The sequence below is a fragment of the Salminus brasiliensis genome, chromosome 12 (genome assembly GCF_030463535.1).
Source record: "Salminus brasiliensis chromosome 12, fSalBra1.hap2, whole genome shotgun sequence".
Lineage (NCBI taxonomy): Eukaryota > Metazoa > Chordata > Actinopteri > Characiformes > Bryconidae > Salminus > Salminus brasiliensis.
In genome coordinates, this window is record NC_132889.1 from 12,886,891 (window position 1) to 12,901,187 (window position 14,297).

The 14,297-nt window shown below is 42.4% G+C and overlaps 1 protein-coding gene across 4 annotated transcripts in view; it reads right to left on the reverse strand.

Annotated features, from left to right (window-relative positions):
• Positions 1-5,824: 5,824 nt before the first annotated feature.
• The window catches only part of cyth1a (cytohesin 1a), a 63,324-nt gene continuing 54,851 nt past the window's right edge, over positions 5,825-14,297 (reverse strand). For 2 of the 4 annotated variants that reach the window (XM_072692878.1, XM_072692877.1), the window contains exons 9-13: positions 13,571-13,683; positions 9,681-9,759; positions 9,179-9,247; positions 8,897-9,051; positions 5,825-8,158 (exon numbers count right to left, since the gene is read on the reverse strand). In XM_072692878.1, coding sequence (XP_072548979.1) covers positions 8,080-8,158; positions 8,897-9,051; positions 9,179-9,247; positions 9,681-9,759; positions 13,571-13,683 — 495 coding nt within the window. In that variant the 3' untranslated portion in view covers positions 5,825-8,079. The remainder of the gene's footprint in view (positions 8,159-8,896; positions 9,052-9,178; positions 9,248-9,680; positions 9,760-13,570; positions 13,684-14,297) is intronic. The other 2 variants (XM_072692880.1, XM_072692879.1) reach the window with 2 other exon arrangements.

Sequence of the window (14,297 nt, forward strand, 5' to 3'; positions counted from 1 at the left end):
GAGATTGTGTTCATGCGCTCAGACTTCTGAAGAAGAGGTGTGTTTAGAACAGCCCTCAGGTTTTGGTGTAGCTGACTAACTATGGCAGATGTCTTCAACACTTGTTGAAAACAATGTATGTGTGTAAAATGTGTGTACATTACACTTGACAAAACAGATGACTTATGAATATGCAAATGTATGTATAAGGTAAGTGTTTACAGAAACAAAGAACCATAATAATAATAATAAGTACTTGTACTTGTGCTTAAAGCAGCATTTTGCGAAATGTTTTATTTTTTCTCCTGGGCTCCCCCTACAGTTGTGGAGGGTAATTGACTTTTACACCACTGCCGTAAAAACAAATCGTGCTATGAGCTCCTGCATATGGGCAGCTGTACATGTGTTTTTGTTGACAAGTGGAACAGCATAAACAATGTTGACTGAGAAAATAACAGTAACAGAGTACAGGATTTTACACAAAGGGATGAGGGATTGCCAGTGCTTGTATGATATTTTGCATAATACATGCTGGGTATTGCAGTGAAAGGAGATTGATGGACCAAAAAGGATACAACATATTGAATTCTATCAAAAACACTGAGGCCGAAGGATAAATGCTGCATATCAGAATGTCACAAAACATTGGCAATAATATATTAAATGTAAGATTTAGGTGGGAATATAACCCATTAATAACAGCATGCTTACTCGACAGTGTAAAGAAGTTTGACCTGTTCAAGCCACTTCACTCCTGTACTGTACTGTACACACTGGTCCTTAATTGTAACTCAGAAAAGGGAGGAGAGTTTGAGGCTTGTGACTATGTGTGTGTGTGTGTGTGTGTGTGTGTGTGCATAGCTGGCTCTGCAGGCAGGTGGAGTGTGGCACTTCTGGGAAGCAGGCTGCAGTGAACTGGTTTCTAAGCAATTCAAACGTGGCTCTGCTGAAAGGGCATGGCTGAGGGGATCCCACAGTTCCTGGCCTACTGCACTCCTTACGCAGAGCTCACCAGGCACTGACCCCTTGAGCTGACCTCACAGCAGCCCTCTGCCAAGAAGGATGACTGGTGGGCAAAGGCATTTACAGTGCACTTCAGTCCAGACAGCAGGTAGGCCAAGTCCACGTCCAGCTGCCCATTCTTGGGCATGGGGAGGCCTGCATGCATTTAGTGCTGGAGTGTATTACTCATTGTAGATAGAACAGCCATGATGACTTCAGCCGAATCTACAGAGCTTTAAGTTATAGGTTAAAGAGCTGAATTAACCCCTTAGACCCCTTTAGTAAATGACCCCCACACTTCTTCAGTTCTTTATTCTCATAACTATACTGCTGTCAAATTTCTGTCATAGGCCCTAAAATAGAACCCTGTGGCATTACAGAATATAACAGTTATAAAATAAACAGTCGTTTCTGCATTAGGATTAATAACTGAGTAATAAGTCTGATGTGGTTTAAGCATTTGCTGTTTTTAGTCTGGTTTGAAGGCCTTATCTAATGAGCTGAAGTGGGCAAATGTATGTAAATGAACCATGATAGACTTCAGACCATTCCTGCCGACGACTGACCTGCACCCTCTCTCCCACTGCATGGCACACACACATACACACACACACACACACACACAAACAAACACATAAGCCCAGCTTGTTTTCTTCCACTCAAATGACCCGTGCGAGGTGGAAAAAAGACGCTTCTCACACAAGTGTCATGTTACGAGGGCCAAACAAAGAATTCTTCTAGGCATTCTCCGCTCACGTGTACCCAGTGAGGTGAAGCCCATCCTCTGCCTGGCCCACGCCCGGATTTCTCGAAAATCACCAGAATGTCCTTGTATTGTGTAAACAGAGCCACCCAATGCCCCTTTCAAGCATCCAGGAGGAGTGCAATTCCAGCAGCGCAGAGCAATAACGCTCACCTCACCTATCCATGGCCATTTAAAAAGCCCGGCCCATAAACCAGCTGTCCTAAACAGATAGTGAGGCTAAAATGCAAAGACGAATTGGCCGTCATCGTCCGATAGTATTGCGTCTCTGTTAAAATGACACGGCACTGAGAGGGAGAGAAGGTACAAGGAAATATGTCACTGGTTTCCTCCGTACTGTATCTTTAATTATCTCCGCTGGATCACTTTTTCTGCTGAATTAGAATTTGCATTCATTACATTCATATCCCTTTCTGCCATGACTCACTTCCATTCACTTTACCTCACAGTCTGCCTGGCCATAATCTTCCAGGGAATGGAAGCAGTCATTTTCCATGGAGAGTGGATGAATTCACTGAGACATGCAAGGGACTTCTCCATTATTCTGCTGTGAATCACTTTGCAATAGAACAGAGGTGGGTTGTGGACAGGGGCATTCCTTAGATTAGATCTACAAACATAGTCCAGACATATTTTAGACGGTTCTGAGTCAAAAAAAAAAGGGGGTTAATGGGTCTTAAAGTGTATTGTGATTTAAAGAACCCTTTTAACTTTCAATAGAAGTCAATGTACAAACATTTGAATCCAACTCATTTTGGAGCATTTCTATTGGTGCATTCATTGTGAAAGTCTGGGACAATGTAAAGAACTACAACTGCCAGATTCCAAAACAAAAATGAGCGCCACGTTTGGGTGGCTTGGGTGGGCCCATTTTCCCAACTCTCTTTATCCCTAATTAAACTGCCGGTTGTTGTCCCTGTTAGGACAGATTAAAGATAAATGAGCTTTGTTCTGATTGGCTGTCCTGGATTATGCCTCATTCAAAAATCATCCAGAATTAAAAGACTCCTGAGAACTACAAACTGAAAGGGTGGGGCTAAACTGCTGTACGCTGAATGGGCAGAGGTGTGTAAATGAGATGAGGTTATTCTGTAGAACCATCTGCCCAACATACCATAGCATAACAATAGTACCACCTGTATAATATTAAGTAGGGCCCCCTTATGCTGCTATAGCAGACCTGACTATTCAAAACATGGACTCCACAAGACCTCTGGAGGCATCCTGTGGTATCTGGCACCAAAACGTTAGCAGCAGATCCTTTAAACCTCACAAGTCCTGTAAATTGTGAGGTGGGCCTCTATGAATCACCTTAGATGTCTACATGACGCTGTTGTCAGTTCACCAGTTGTGCTTTCTTGGACCACTTTTGTTAGGTACTGACCTCCGCATATCAGAAAAACCCCACAAGACCTGCCTGATGTTTGGAGATACTCTGTCCCAGTCATCTAGTCATCACAATTTGGTCCTGGTTAAAGTGGTTTAGATCTTCATGCTTGCCCGTATTTCCTGCTTTTGACATATTACCTTCAAGAACTGTTTGTTTCCTTGTTGCATAATCTATCCCAGCCCTTGACGGATGCTTTTCTATAAGATTTTCTATGACATAGGGCTTTTACGGGTCACGTCGTCCACCAGCAGCCCATCACATGAAATATTGTACTGCATGTCTGTTTGTTTTGGGCCAAAACAGCACGCAGATTCCGACACAGGCATCACCCAAATTCCATGGCGGTATGTGAGCTGGATGGAAGCATAAGAGCAGGCCAGCACTGGGTCATCACTAGTTTACTGCCTGGCTGTCTGATCTAGATTCATATAATTTCCTTTATCTACCAACGTGGCTTCCAGTTATCCAAGCTTAGCATAATCCAGTGATTCCTGTGGCAACAGCAAAGGTTGTTTCTTATCAGGTTCACCCAACAATGGGAGGCTGAATTATAGCATCCTTCTAGTTAAACAAAATACATCAGTGCCTTTTATTGGCATGAGATGAGCCAATATTGTTTTATAGGAGGCGGCTGAGGCCTGAATTCTGAGGCACCAGTAAAATAGAAGTGGGAGATTTATCTTCCCCAGCTTTGCTGAGGGTTCCTGTAAAAGGGAATTGCTTTTTAAGGGTACTTACTTCTGTCTCTGCATACCACGTATGTCCTTAAGTGGCCTAGTCCCATCCGAAACACATTAGGACAGTGCCACCTAGTGTTGTATTTTGATATGACATCGTATGTGAATACTCACATGACATCATACACTCCTTATACACTGCAGTAGAGAAATGAGTGCTGAAACGCACTGGTCCACTGTGTAAAGGCACAGTTATGTAGACTATAGCCCAGCTTGATTCATTAGTAAGAGTAGTAGGTCTAAACATGTATTCAGCAAGTATTCACAAGAGGCTTGGAAAATTGTACAGCTTATAGTCTTTGAGCCAAAACATTAACACCACATGCCTAAGATATTAATGGTCATCTACATGCCACCAAAACACTTACCTTACAAGAGCATTGAGGTGCCCTATGGTCACTAAGGGACCAACTGTTTAGATATTGTCTAACATGTTAGTGCATCTGGACTGAAAATTATGTATTATTTGCCATTATCATTATTTTTACCATCTCCACCATGATTATATTAGTCACATTATGATCAGATCAGCACACTTGAGCAGTAGCACAGTCTTATGTGGTGGTACAGTGACTTCTGATCAATAATTTATATGAAGTTCTGACCAGAGGAGGACGGGTCAGGTCCCCCTTGTGAGTCTTGGTTCCTCCCAAGGTTTCTTCCTCCAGCTCTGAGGAGTTTTTTCTTGCCACTGTCATCTCTGGCTTTCTCCCCCAGGGGTTTTAGGTTTTTATGTTTTGTTGTTGTCCTGCCCTGTTACTGGATTTCTGTAAAGCTGCAGTGGGACACCAGCAGTTGTTTACAAATAAATAAATAAATAAAGCGCTATGCGAATAGATCATGAGACGTCCACCTTCTGACGTTTGAGTATGTTCGTTCATACATGCAATGGGTTTGTTGGGGCTCCTTTATCATGAATTACTGCATGACATGCTGCTGGGAATGGTGTTTCTCATCCTCCTCTTGGCATTTCAGGTCTGGAGAGTAGGCTGGCCAGTCAAGCACAGTCATATCATGGTCAGCAAATCATTTGGTAGTATTCATGGAAGCTAAGTCCAGCTTGAGAAGGAAATCGGCATCTCCATGAAGTCCTCTAAAATCTCCTAGCAGATGGCTAGCAGCAGTGGTGGCTCAGCGGTTAGAGCTCTGGGCTATTAATGACAGGGCTGTGGGTTTCGATACCCGGGCTCGGCAAGCTGCCACTATCGGGCCCTTGAGTAAGGCCCTTTACCCTCTCTGCCCACCGCTCCGGGCATGTATGCTCACTGTCCACTGGTGTTTATGAGTGTGTTTACTTCACGGATGGGTTAAAAGCGGAAGCCAAATTCCATCCGTCTGACGCAAAATGGTCTTCGGACTTAACAGAACACAGTGGACACGGCCACCCCAAACCACACTGAAGTTCTGTGCCTCCCCACGCTTTCTTCAGACTCTGAAACCTGGACTTTTAAATAAAATGCAAAACCTATCATTTGACCAGGGGCTAGGCTGGCAGTCAGGACAGGTTAAGCACAGCAGGGATTCTCAAAGTTCGTATGACGTATTTGCAGAATGCATGCTGGGTATCGTGGTGAGAAAAGTGACATTGCATGTTAAAGCAGCATTGTGTGAGAGTTGGCATATCTGGCTCCAGGGCTCCCCCTACTGTTGGAAAGTGTTTGCAATTTGAACCCTTACTTTAAGTGTTTTTAGGATAGGTGCTTTAGAGTGGCCAAACAACACTGCCTATATGATGTACATTTAGCACACTTAGTTGGGAGATGTCCAAGTGTAGACATCATAAAAAAAACTTTCCCCATTGACTTCCATTAAAAGTGATGATTGTTTTCCCTCATTTTGATGACGATGATGATGTCCACATATCAGAGATGTGGAACAGATACGGAAAAAAGGACCAAGCATTTACAAACATTCTTGATATATAGTCATTTTTATTTCAGTATGAATTTCACTACCATTTTTATGGTAGAATCAAACACACTTTAAACAAAAAAAAAAAAAAAAAAAAAAAAAAGAATGGCACTCAGCTAATAATATATTTGCTACATAAACATTTACATAAAACTGAGGAAGATACTCACTATACACTGAAGTATATACATCCTTGATAAATAAACCAATACTGCTCAGATTTAAGACTTCGCTGTAAGAATAGCCAGTGCACTGGGACTGATAGCTTGGTAAAAAGTATGAAACTGAGAGAATGGGAGTGAACTAAAAGCAGGCACTCAGTCAGATCAGGAAGGAAAAAGTCAATCAGCTATCGCTGCCTTTGTCAATATTGAACTCGACAGCAGAGCTGATCTGCAAATAAAATCTCTGGCGTATTATATAGAGTCCTCACTACTGTTTAGAGCCTTTAACTATAGTTAGGCACATTTTCACAAGCTCTAATTTCATCAAGGCATTTTCGTCAGTCAGAATTGCTGAATCAGGGGGTTTGTGTGAGTCTTCTCAGAGAGCTTCACCTAAAACAGTTTTAGGCATTAGAGCAATTCGCCAACTTGACATTTTGGATGAATTTGGACACATTTGGATTTGCACTGGACTCAACTAGGCTTCAAAAGAGTCATCAGTGAGTCTGGCCTGAGTTGAAGCTCGTCAAAAGTAGTCGATCCAGAACGTAACCGCTGGAAAATGGAGCAATGGCATTCATCATTCATGACTTGCTGCTCTGCAGGCTTACAGGTTCATATGTTTATATACAGGTGTAGCAAAACAGCACATTTGGGTAAAGTGGGCAAAGTCCAAGTTCATAAGAGTCTCTCGCCTATACCTGCCTTCTCTCTGAAGTCCTACGAGCATCATCAAGAAGCGTGGCTTGTAAAATGGCTTGTAAAACGAACACCATACTTTTCGTATTTCTGTTCATATTAGGAGCGCTTGTCAGTAGCTCTAGGTATAACGCAGGACCTTGGAGGTCGTCCACTGTGCGACTGTTTGAAATAACTATTCAGGTTTAGGTTCTAGCGATAACCTAAACATCCAATTTTCTGAAGCTTAAGTCTACGGCCTTATTTCTTCATGTACGCCTGCATGAAACCCTATTGGCAGTAAAACTCAAGCTTCACGGCTGCAAACGAATGATACACATGTGTATTCACACAGATAATCCTCACAACTGGCAGTTTTAAGTTAAGACTGCTCCAACCTGAGCAGTTATTTAAGTAGAAAAGCTTGAGATTTCCCAGAATAGGTTTTTGCTTCATCTTCTAAGTAGCTGAGAACATGAACAGCTTTGCAATATTCATGTCATTTAGCACAAACTGCACGGGCAGTGTCCACAAAGCATCTCAAAGCAGGACTGTTGCTTCTAAAACAGTTTGGTGTTTTAACCATCCTACTCTCCTGGACCAGCACGTACACAGGGAAATCTGATCCTGGATCAGCAATCCTACCACGAGAGGCACTGGGCATCCAGCTGAATCTGGCCACGTGTTCTACATTCTGGCACTAAAGTCGTCTCTTTCGTTTCTCATGAAAACAACGAGGTGTACAATAAGCAAACGAGGTTTACAATAGCCTTTATCAAATAATTCGAGAAGGAAAGAAGACTATACAGAGAATATATAGAAATGTAAAAATACACTTATTGCCTGTACATATCAAAGCACACAAGAAAGTCTTTCCTTTTTCGAAATCCAGGAGAAGCCTCTTTTTTTTTTGGTAACCCACATTCTGTCAGACCTGCTGATTAAAAGATAACGTGTGTTTGTGTGTGCATGTTTAAGACAGTGAGAGACACAGAGAGAGAGAGAGAGAGAGAGATAGAGCGAGCATGTGTGATTTGGTTTAGCATGAGGGTAGAATAGACTCTTTGGGGATTTTCAAGAGAAGAGCAGCGAACATCATGCTCTCTGACTCCTCTACAATACACACGTGCACGCTCACACACACTCACACTTTGAGCCGAGGGAGAGGAATTTCAAACAGAAAAGGGGCAGCGGGGGGGGAGAAGGTGCGATTCCTGCTTGAGACAGCAGCCCGGTCCAGGCCTTTTTCTCTGCAGTGTCCAACCTTGTGTTTAAACACTTTCTGTCCAAAAAAACAAACAAACAAACTCTGTGGGGGTGGGAATGGGTTTTTTGTGGGTGGGTGGGGGAGACCAGCCTCATCCTCCCTTTGCAAATCTCAGTCCTCTCCACTAGAGGGAGCACTTTCACACAGCCCTGAATCTCCAGAGTGCAGCACCGGCGCCCTGAGCAAATCTAGTGCCTCTTCATAGAGGAAACTTTCTTCTTCCTGGCAGCCAGCATCTCGTAGAAAGGGTCCCTGCTGATTGCCGCCCTGGAGGGGGGGAGGAGAGAAAAAATCATGGGGTGTTCCACAAGTCTTGGTTATCACTTATTCTTGTTTTTAAGCACATAAGTGAACTCTGAGGCTGCGCTTTCAGGCTGACCGCATGGTATTATTGGAATCGCTGTGGTGTGGCTGTGTGACAGTATTTGTCACCACTGTATGCTAAAAGTGCTTTAAAGACACTTTATTGGCCCAAAGTGTACTTTTTTTTTTTTTGTAAGTTTGGGTTCTGTTGTATTTGACTTAAGCCCGGACTACAAAGGTAGAAAATATATAAAATTACAAATAAAAAAAGAAAGTGCAGCTCAGTGCAGCTCTAGTCTGTGTAATAAACAACTCGATTGGATCATGCTCAGATTTCAGTTGCCCGTGCATGTGCATGGACAAAGATTTCTAGAAAAAAAAAAATAAATCATTTATGCACTATGACTAAAAACCATCAACATTTCAAACCTTCAAACCGAATAAGTAGGCTACTTTATAATACAACATGTACTATACACTACAAACAGTAATACAGGTATTGTTTAGCAGCGTATAGGACTTGTTGTATTATGAAGTAGCCTACTTATTTAAATTTAGCATATCAACTGGAGAAGGTGAAGTCATAGTGTTTGGCCTTAAATCTACATATGCATTTTAAGAATTAACGGTAAACTTGACCAGGGCTCTTTAATGAAGTATCTACGCATTTACATTTACATTTACATGTAAGTATCTACGCACTTGATGCTGTTGATCCATTCATCCTTCTCTTCTGTGGTGGGTGCAGAAATGCGGTAGAACGTATGGTTGCCCTCCACCACCCGTCCGTCCGCCTCGGTCTTACACGCCTTGATCACCTGGTCCTTATTATCTGGTATGAAGAGCTCAAAGCAGTTCTGAGGAGCAAACACATGGATCATCACATATTTATCATTTTAAGGTGAAGCCACATCATTTTTTTCATGCAAATTCTTCACAAAAGGTTGTCGTTAAGGTAACAAAACTGCTTAAAATGAAGCTCACCGGCTTCTTGTCCTCCACTTCACGAATGCTCAAGTTTTCCAAAGGAATTATTCCTCTGGGTTCTTTGTCCTGCAAGAAAACATAGATCCCATCATAAGAATGAGCTGCTGTATCAGCCATAGAACTCTTTTTCCTTGTAACGGACAGTGAGTGCAATGTGTTCCTATACATTATATAAGTGAGTTCCCAATGTTCTAATTTCCTAACACACAAATCAATAACACAGCTCAGCTAATTATAATTCATTGGCTAAATCAGGTGAGTTTGAGATAATATTTGCACAGAGCGTGGAGTCTCGAGGACTGAAATTGGATGATTTTCATGAACACCTGATCTTAAAATGTGGATGGTGATTGGGACCCACTGGATTAAATTACCACCATGTAGGACACGGTATCTATTAAAATGTACATATACAAGTAAAACAGCAAATCACAATTCGTAGTCCTCAAGTGAACAGCCCCTCAAACCGGGACAGGAGCTCCACAAAGAGCGCACTTACAGTAGTGTACTCAAAGTAGTAAAGGCAGTTGTCTGTAAGAATGAACCACCGTCTCTTCCAGGTTTTGACGCGTCCACCTGTGGAACAGAAGGGACGGGTATTAGAGGACAGCGAAAGAGCACAAGGGACCCTCAGAGCACCCAGCAGTTGAATAGTGGAGCGGCCGACAAGCAAGACAGACGGATGAGCGAGCAGACAATGAGAGCTTTTCTACTAATGACTCCATTTCTCATGATCTTCCACCCCAAGCATTGCATTCCTCTCCAGCCCCACACCATGCTCAAACACTGTCAGTAGCATTCAGCCTGATATTCTGACCAAGCTGCTAAGTAAATGCCACTACTGATAGTACTGACCGCATGGAAAAGGAAATCTCTCCACCATTCACGCTCTTCAGTTCAGGATCTCCTGACACCTGTGCTAATATGGGAACTACACTAGACTACACAATTGCAGAGGTGTATTAGGCCATTTAGTTTGACCTTAAGTGTCTTTGGGGGAATGGATTTAGTCCAAATACTGAATAAAAGTTAGTGGGAATCCAGTGGCATCGTGCAGCTCTGACTAGCTCTCATTCATTATTAATCATCACAGTATTTCTGGATGATGTGTTAGTTCAGAAGTTACCTCTCCCTGATCGGCTAACACAACACCTTGTGGTCAAGGATGTGTGTTTATTAGGGTCAACAATGGGATAACAAAGCCATGCGGTAATCTTAACTGTCCATAACAAAACACTGAGCACAGAAGACTAGATACGCAGTTCTACACCACTGGCTGTCGATGATTTACGAGCTGCCTGGTGCTCTCCACAGGGAGGCGAGTTCAGTGATCTGGATGTGACCCCTGGCCTCTGCTGCCCTTGTTTCCTCAGCTGGAAACCTGTTCCTGACAGCAAATAGCAGTTAAGGTGCCAAAAGCAATATGAGGGTGAATTAAAAAAGATAGAGAACCCTGAACTTCAAAGCCAGGACCGACTATTGGCGTCTGAAACTAAAAACCTGTAGATGCTCAACAGTTCTTGCTTATCTGTATAATTAGTTTAATTATTCATTTTTGTGTCTTGGCTGAACTAACGCGTCCAAAAATATATGTCCTGTAATTACAAGATAATCAAAGACGTGTCAAGTTGCGTATTCAAGTCCTACAATAAGGGGTCTTCTGAAACTCTAAAGGAGTTGCCTCAGTATTTCTCTTTTTAGCTCTTTCTTGTGGAACTGTTAAAGCTGCAGCAGACAACACGCACACACACAGACACCCACACACATCCACACACTCAGCAAAGAACCTGATTGCTTGATTGGGTTGTCAACCGAGGATTAATGATCACTTTGGAGCACAGTCATTCAGCGGCGTCCCTTTACACAAATGTCTCTCAGTTGTTCAGCCTGAGGAGATTTGTGGAGGGGTTAAGGGGAGGTTGGGGCCGGACAGGAACCCAAAGCGCTGGGTAACTGGCGGACAGACACAGGGACAGGGGGGAAGTGTGTTTAGATGGCTCACAGAGGTGACATAATGCTTCCGTACTGGGCTGGTGAAGTATCTGATGACTAATAGCCAATGACCACAACCTGACTTCTCCCTGTACCTTAGTAATGAGCCCAACCCTCCCTTAACACGCACACGCGCGCACACACACACACACCATTATTTTCCGAATGCCACTGCACTGCAGTCCAGCACTGCTACAGAGCAGGCCACGCGCACACGCGCACACACACACACACACATACACACACACACACACACACACACACAGAGATATACAAACACGCACACACACATCTGCTTCATTGACAGCATGGAGAACAGCAGCCCAAGCACTTTGGTCCAGGTGCAGTATTCCGAATCAGTCCAGACATAGCGCAAACACCACATAATGAGCGTCTCCTTCCAATGACTCAACATAATTAATTATCAATAAAGTTTTAATTGCGGTGATATTATTCCTGATTGAGGTTATTTATTTATTTATTTTCCTTTTTGAGGGGGGTACTCATATTGGTGTTGGCACATTCTCGTCCAGACCGGCGGTTATGACAGAAACTACTGCAGCTCCCAAAGTGAAAAAGGACAGAATAATAATAATAATAATAATAAAAAGATCTGAACACCACAGCAAACAGTGAGAAGTAGTACTCTTTACTACGGTGGTCACATAGAACCCAAACCCCAAGCACCCGGCAACCGCCCGGCAACCACACAGACAGAGCGGCACACGGACAAACCACCAGCTTGATGGAAAATAACAGACCCAGAACAGAAACAAACAAACAAACGCACACATATATAAACTAGACCAAACTGATGGAAGGACAAATTCAGCTGGAAAAAAAAAAATGAAAAGGAACCCAAGAATGCTAACAACAGAAGGAGCAGAGGAAAAAAGGAAGGCATGGCAGATCACCAGAAGCACCTGACAGCGAAGAGATGGACTAGTTTGAGTTGTTTTTTTTTTTTGAGGGGGGTGGAAGCAGGTGTACATACCTCCTGAGGTAAAGACAACAGCCAAAATCATGGGAACAAACAAACAAACGAGGAAGAAAAGAAAAGAAAAAAATCAAATTAAATAATAAGAAATCATATCCACCGCTCGCTGCTCATCAAAAGAGGTGCACGTTTTTCTAAACAGAAGGTAAGAGAGTATAAAAGGATAACCAGTATATCAGGATCAAAAATTATTCCCCCCCAGCAAATTTTACATTGTTAGGCCAACTGCGTTCTTTATAATATATATATATATATATATATATATATATATATATATATATATATCACACACACACATATATATATATATATATATATATATATATATATATATATATATATATATATATATATATATATATATACATACATACATACATACACACACACACAAATCAATATTCTCTATATAAACATACTTCTGGTGAATGAATATATTTGCGCAGCATCAAGCTTATATCCATCTTTCTGGGAACTTTCTTGGGTGAATGACTCATTCTGACCACTAGGGGGTGTTTGTGTGTTAAAATAAACGACATCTCAATGAGCAAAGATATATAGGCCAGTCATCTCTGCCCTCCTCACCAAAGCGGCAGCATTCTGATCGACGCCCAAGGATCTGTTGCTCTGGTTCAGATGCAACTTAGACTCCGACAAAACAATAGAACAATACTGAAACAGTGGCTGATGATTTATGTCAAATGTCAAACTGTTGGTTGGGTTGGTTTGTTGTAATGATCCCAAAGAGACCGAGTCGGGTTGACCAGAGGAACAGTGTGAAGAGAACCAATGAGCTGTGTTTTGCTGCATGTCAACATAAAGCTGTTTACCTACAGCAAAGCAGGGCTCCAGAGGTATTAAGTAGTTAGTGTGTAGATTTGTCTGTGTGTAGACAGAGGGCGAGAAAAAAGAAGGTGTGTGGTTTTTGTAATTCTTCAAGTCCTTCATATATTTCATTCAGTCCACCGGATCTTCGTCGCAGCCCAACTAATTTACCACGGCTGCGACCAAAACCTTCCGCTCAGTGACCACCACCCACGGAGAGCCCACTTACAGGCTTAGTCTATACCTAAAGCTCTGTGGAAGAAAATACATGATACACAAATATGTGCATTATTAATATCCTCCCAGATGTGGCTGTTTGACCTCAAGACTGCAAATTAATTATGGATGTGGGGGTGAATGGCATCCTCCTCAGACTCCATGTTAGAATTCATCCATTATACATGATACAACAGCATACTCATCCCCCAGACAAGTCAACCTCCTTCCAAAACAGATGTTTTAAAGGACTGTCTAACTTCAACCAAAGTTTGCATTTTTGGGTGAAGTCTCACCTGTTGTGAAATAGGGACGTTATTTAAGTGTATTTAGTAGGTTTGTGTTTTAGGTCCCACTCACCCAGTTTGAGTAGCCAGCCCTCACGATCTGGGTTGAAGAACGTGTGAGTGAGGTCATTGCCGTCATCCTCAGGGATTTTGAATGGCTCGTTCTTGATGCTCTCGTACAGGTTCTACAGGGGTCATGAAACGGCAGAGATAAACATGAAGGAACATGGATCACGCCAGAAATGGCATGTTTTAGAATAGTATCTGGTATCTGAAGTTTGCTTCTTTAGTTTAGAACAGGAGATGCTAGGCTAACGTTGCTAACAAACACTGACCTGAACAATATCATCTCCAAAACACATGCTTGAACACACCTCTATACTGCTCACATTTTTGTGAAATGGTAGGAACTAGTTTCATCCATTTATTGCTTTTCCTTGCAGATGAGAAGTTAAAGCAGCAACCCCAACCCCACACGCAACACCAGGAGCAGACAGCTTTCACCCATGCGGCAGACCAGACTAGAGTCAGAGAAGGTTCTAGAGAACCCCCAGACCTCAGATTCTGAACCCTCCCCAAATGAAAACACTACTGTAAAAACGCCAGCCCAGTGTTTTGTTAGCAACATTAGTCTAAGCACAGGTTCAACAGCATTTAACCCCCCAGAAAGCATTCCATTAATGTTTATTTTAGGTAACTCATTATCGTGCATAGGTAAACATGATGGCTCTTTGTAACTCATCTTAGAATGCATCCTAGAAACTATTATTAGGCTTTTTAAGGATCATGACTGATACTA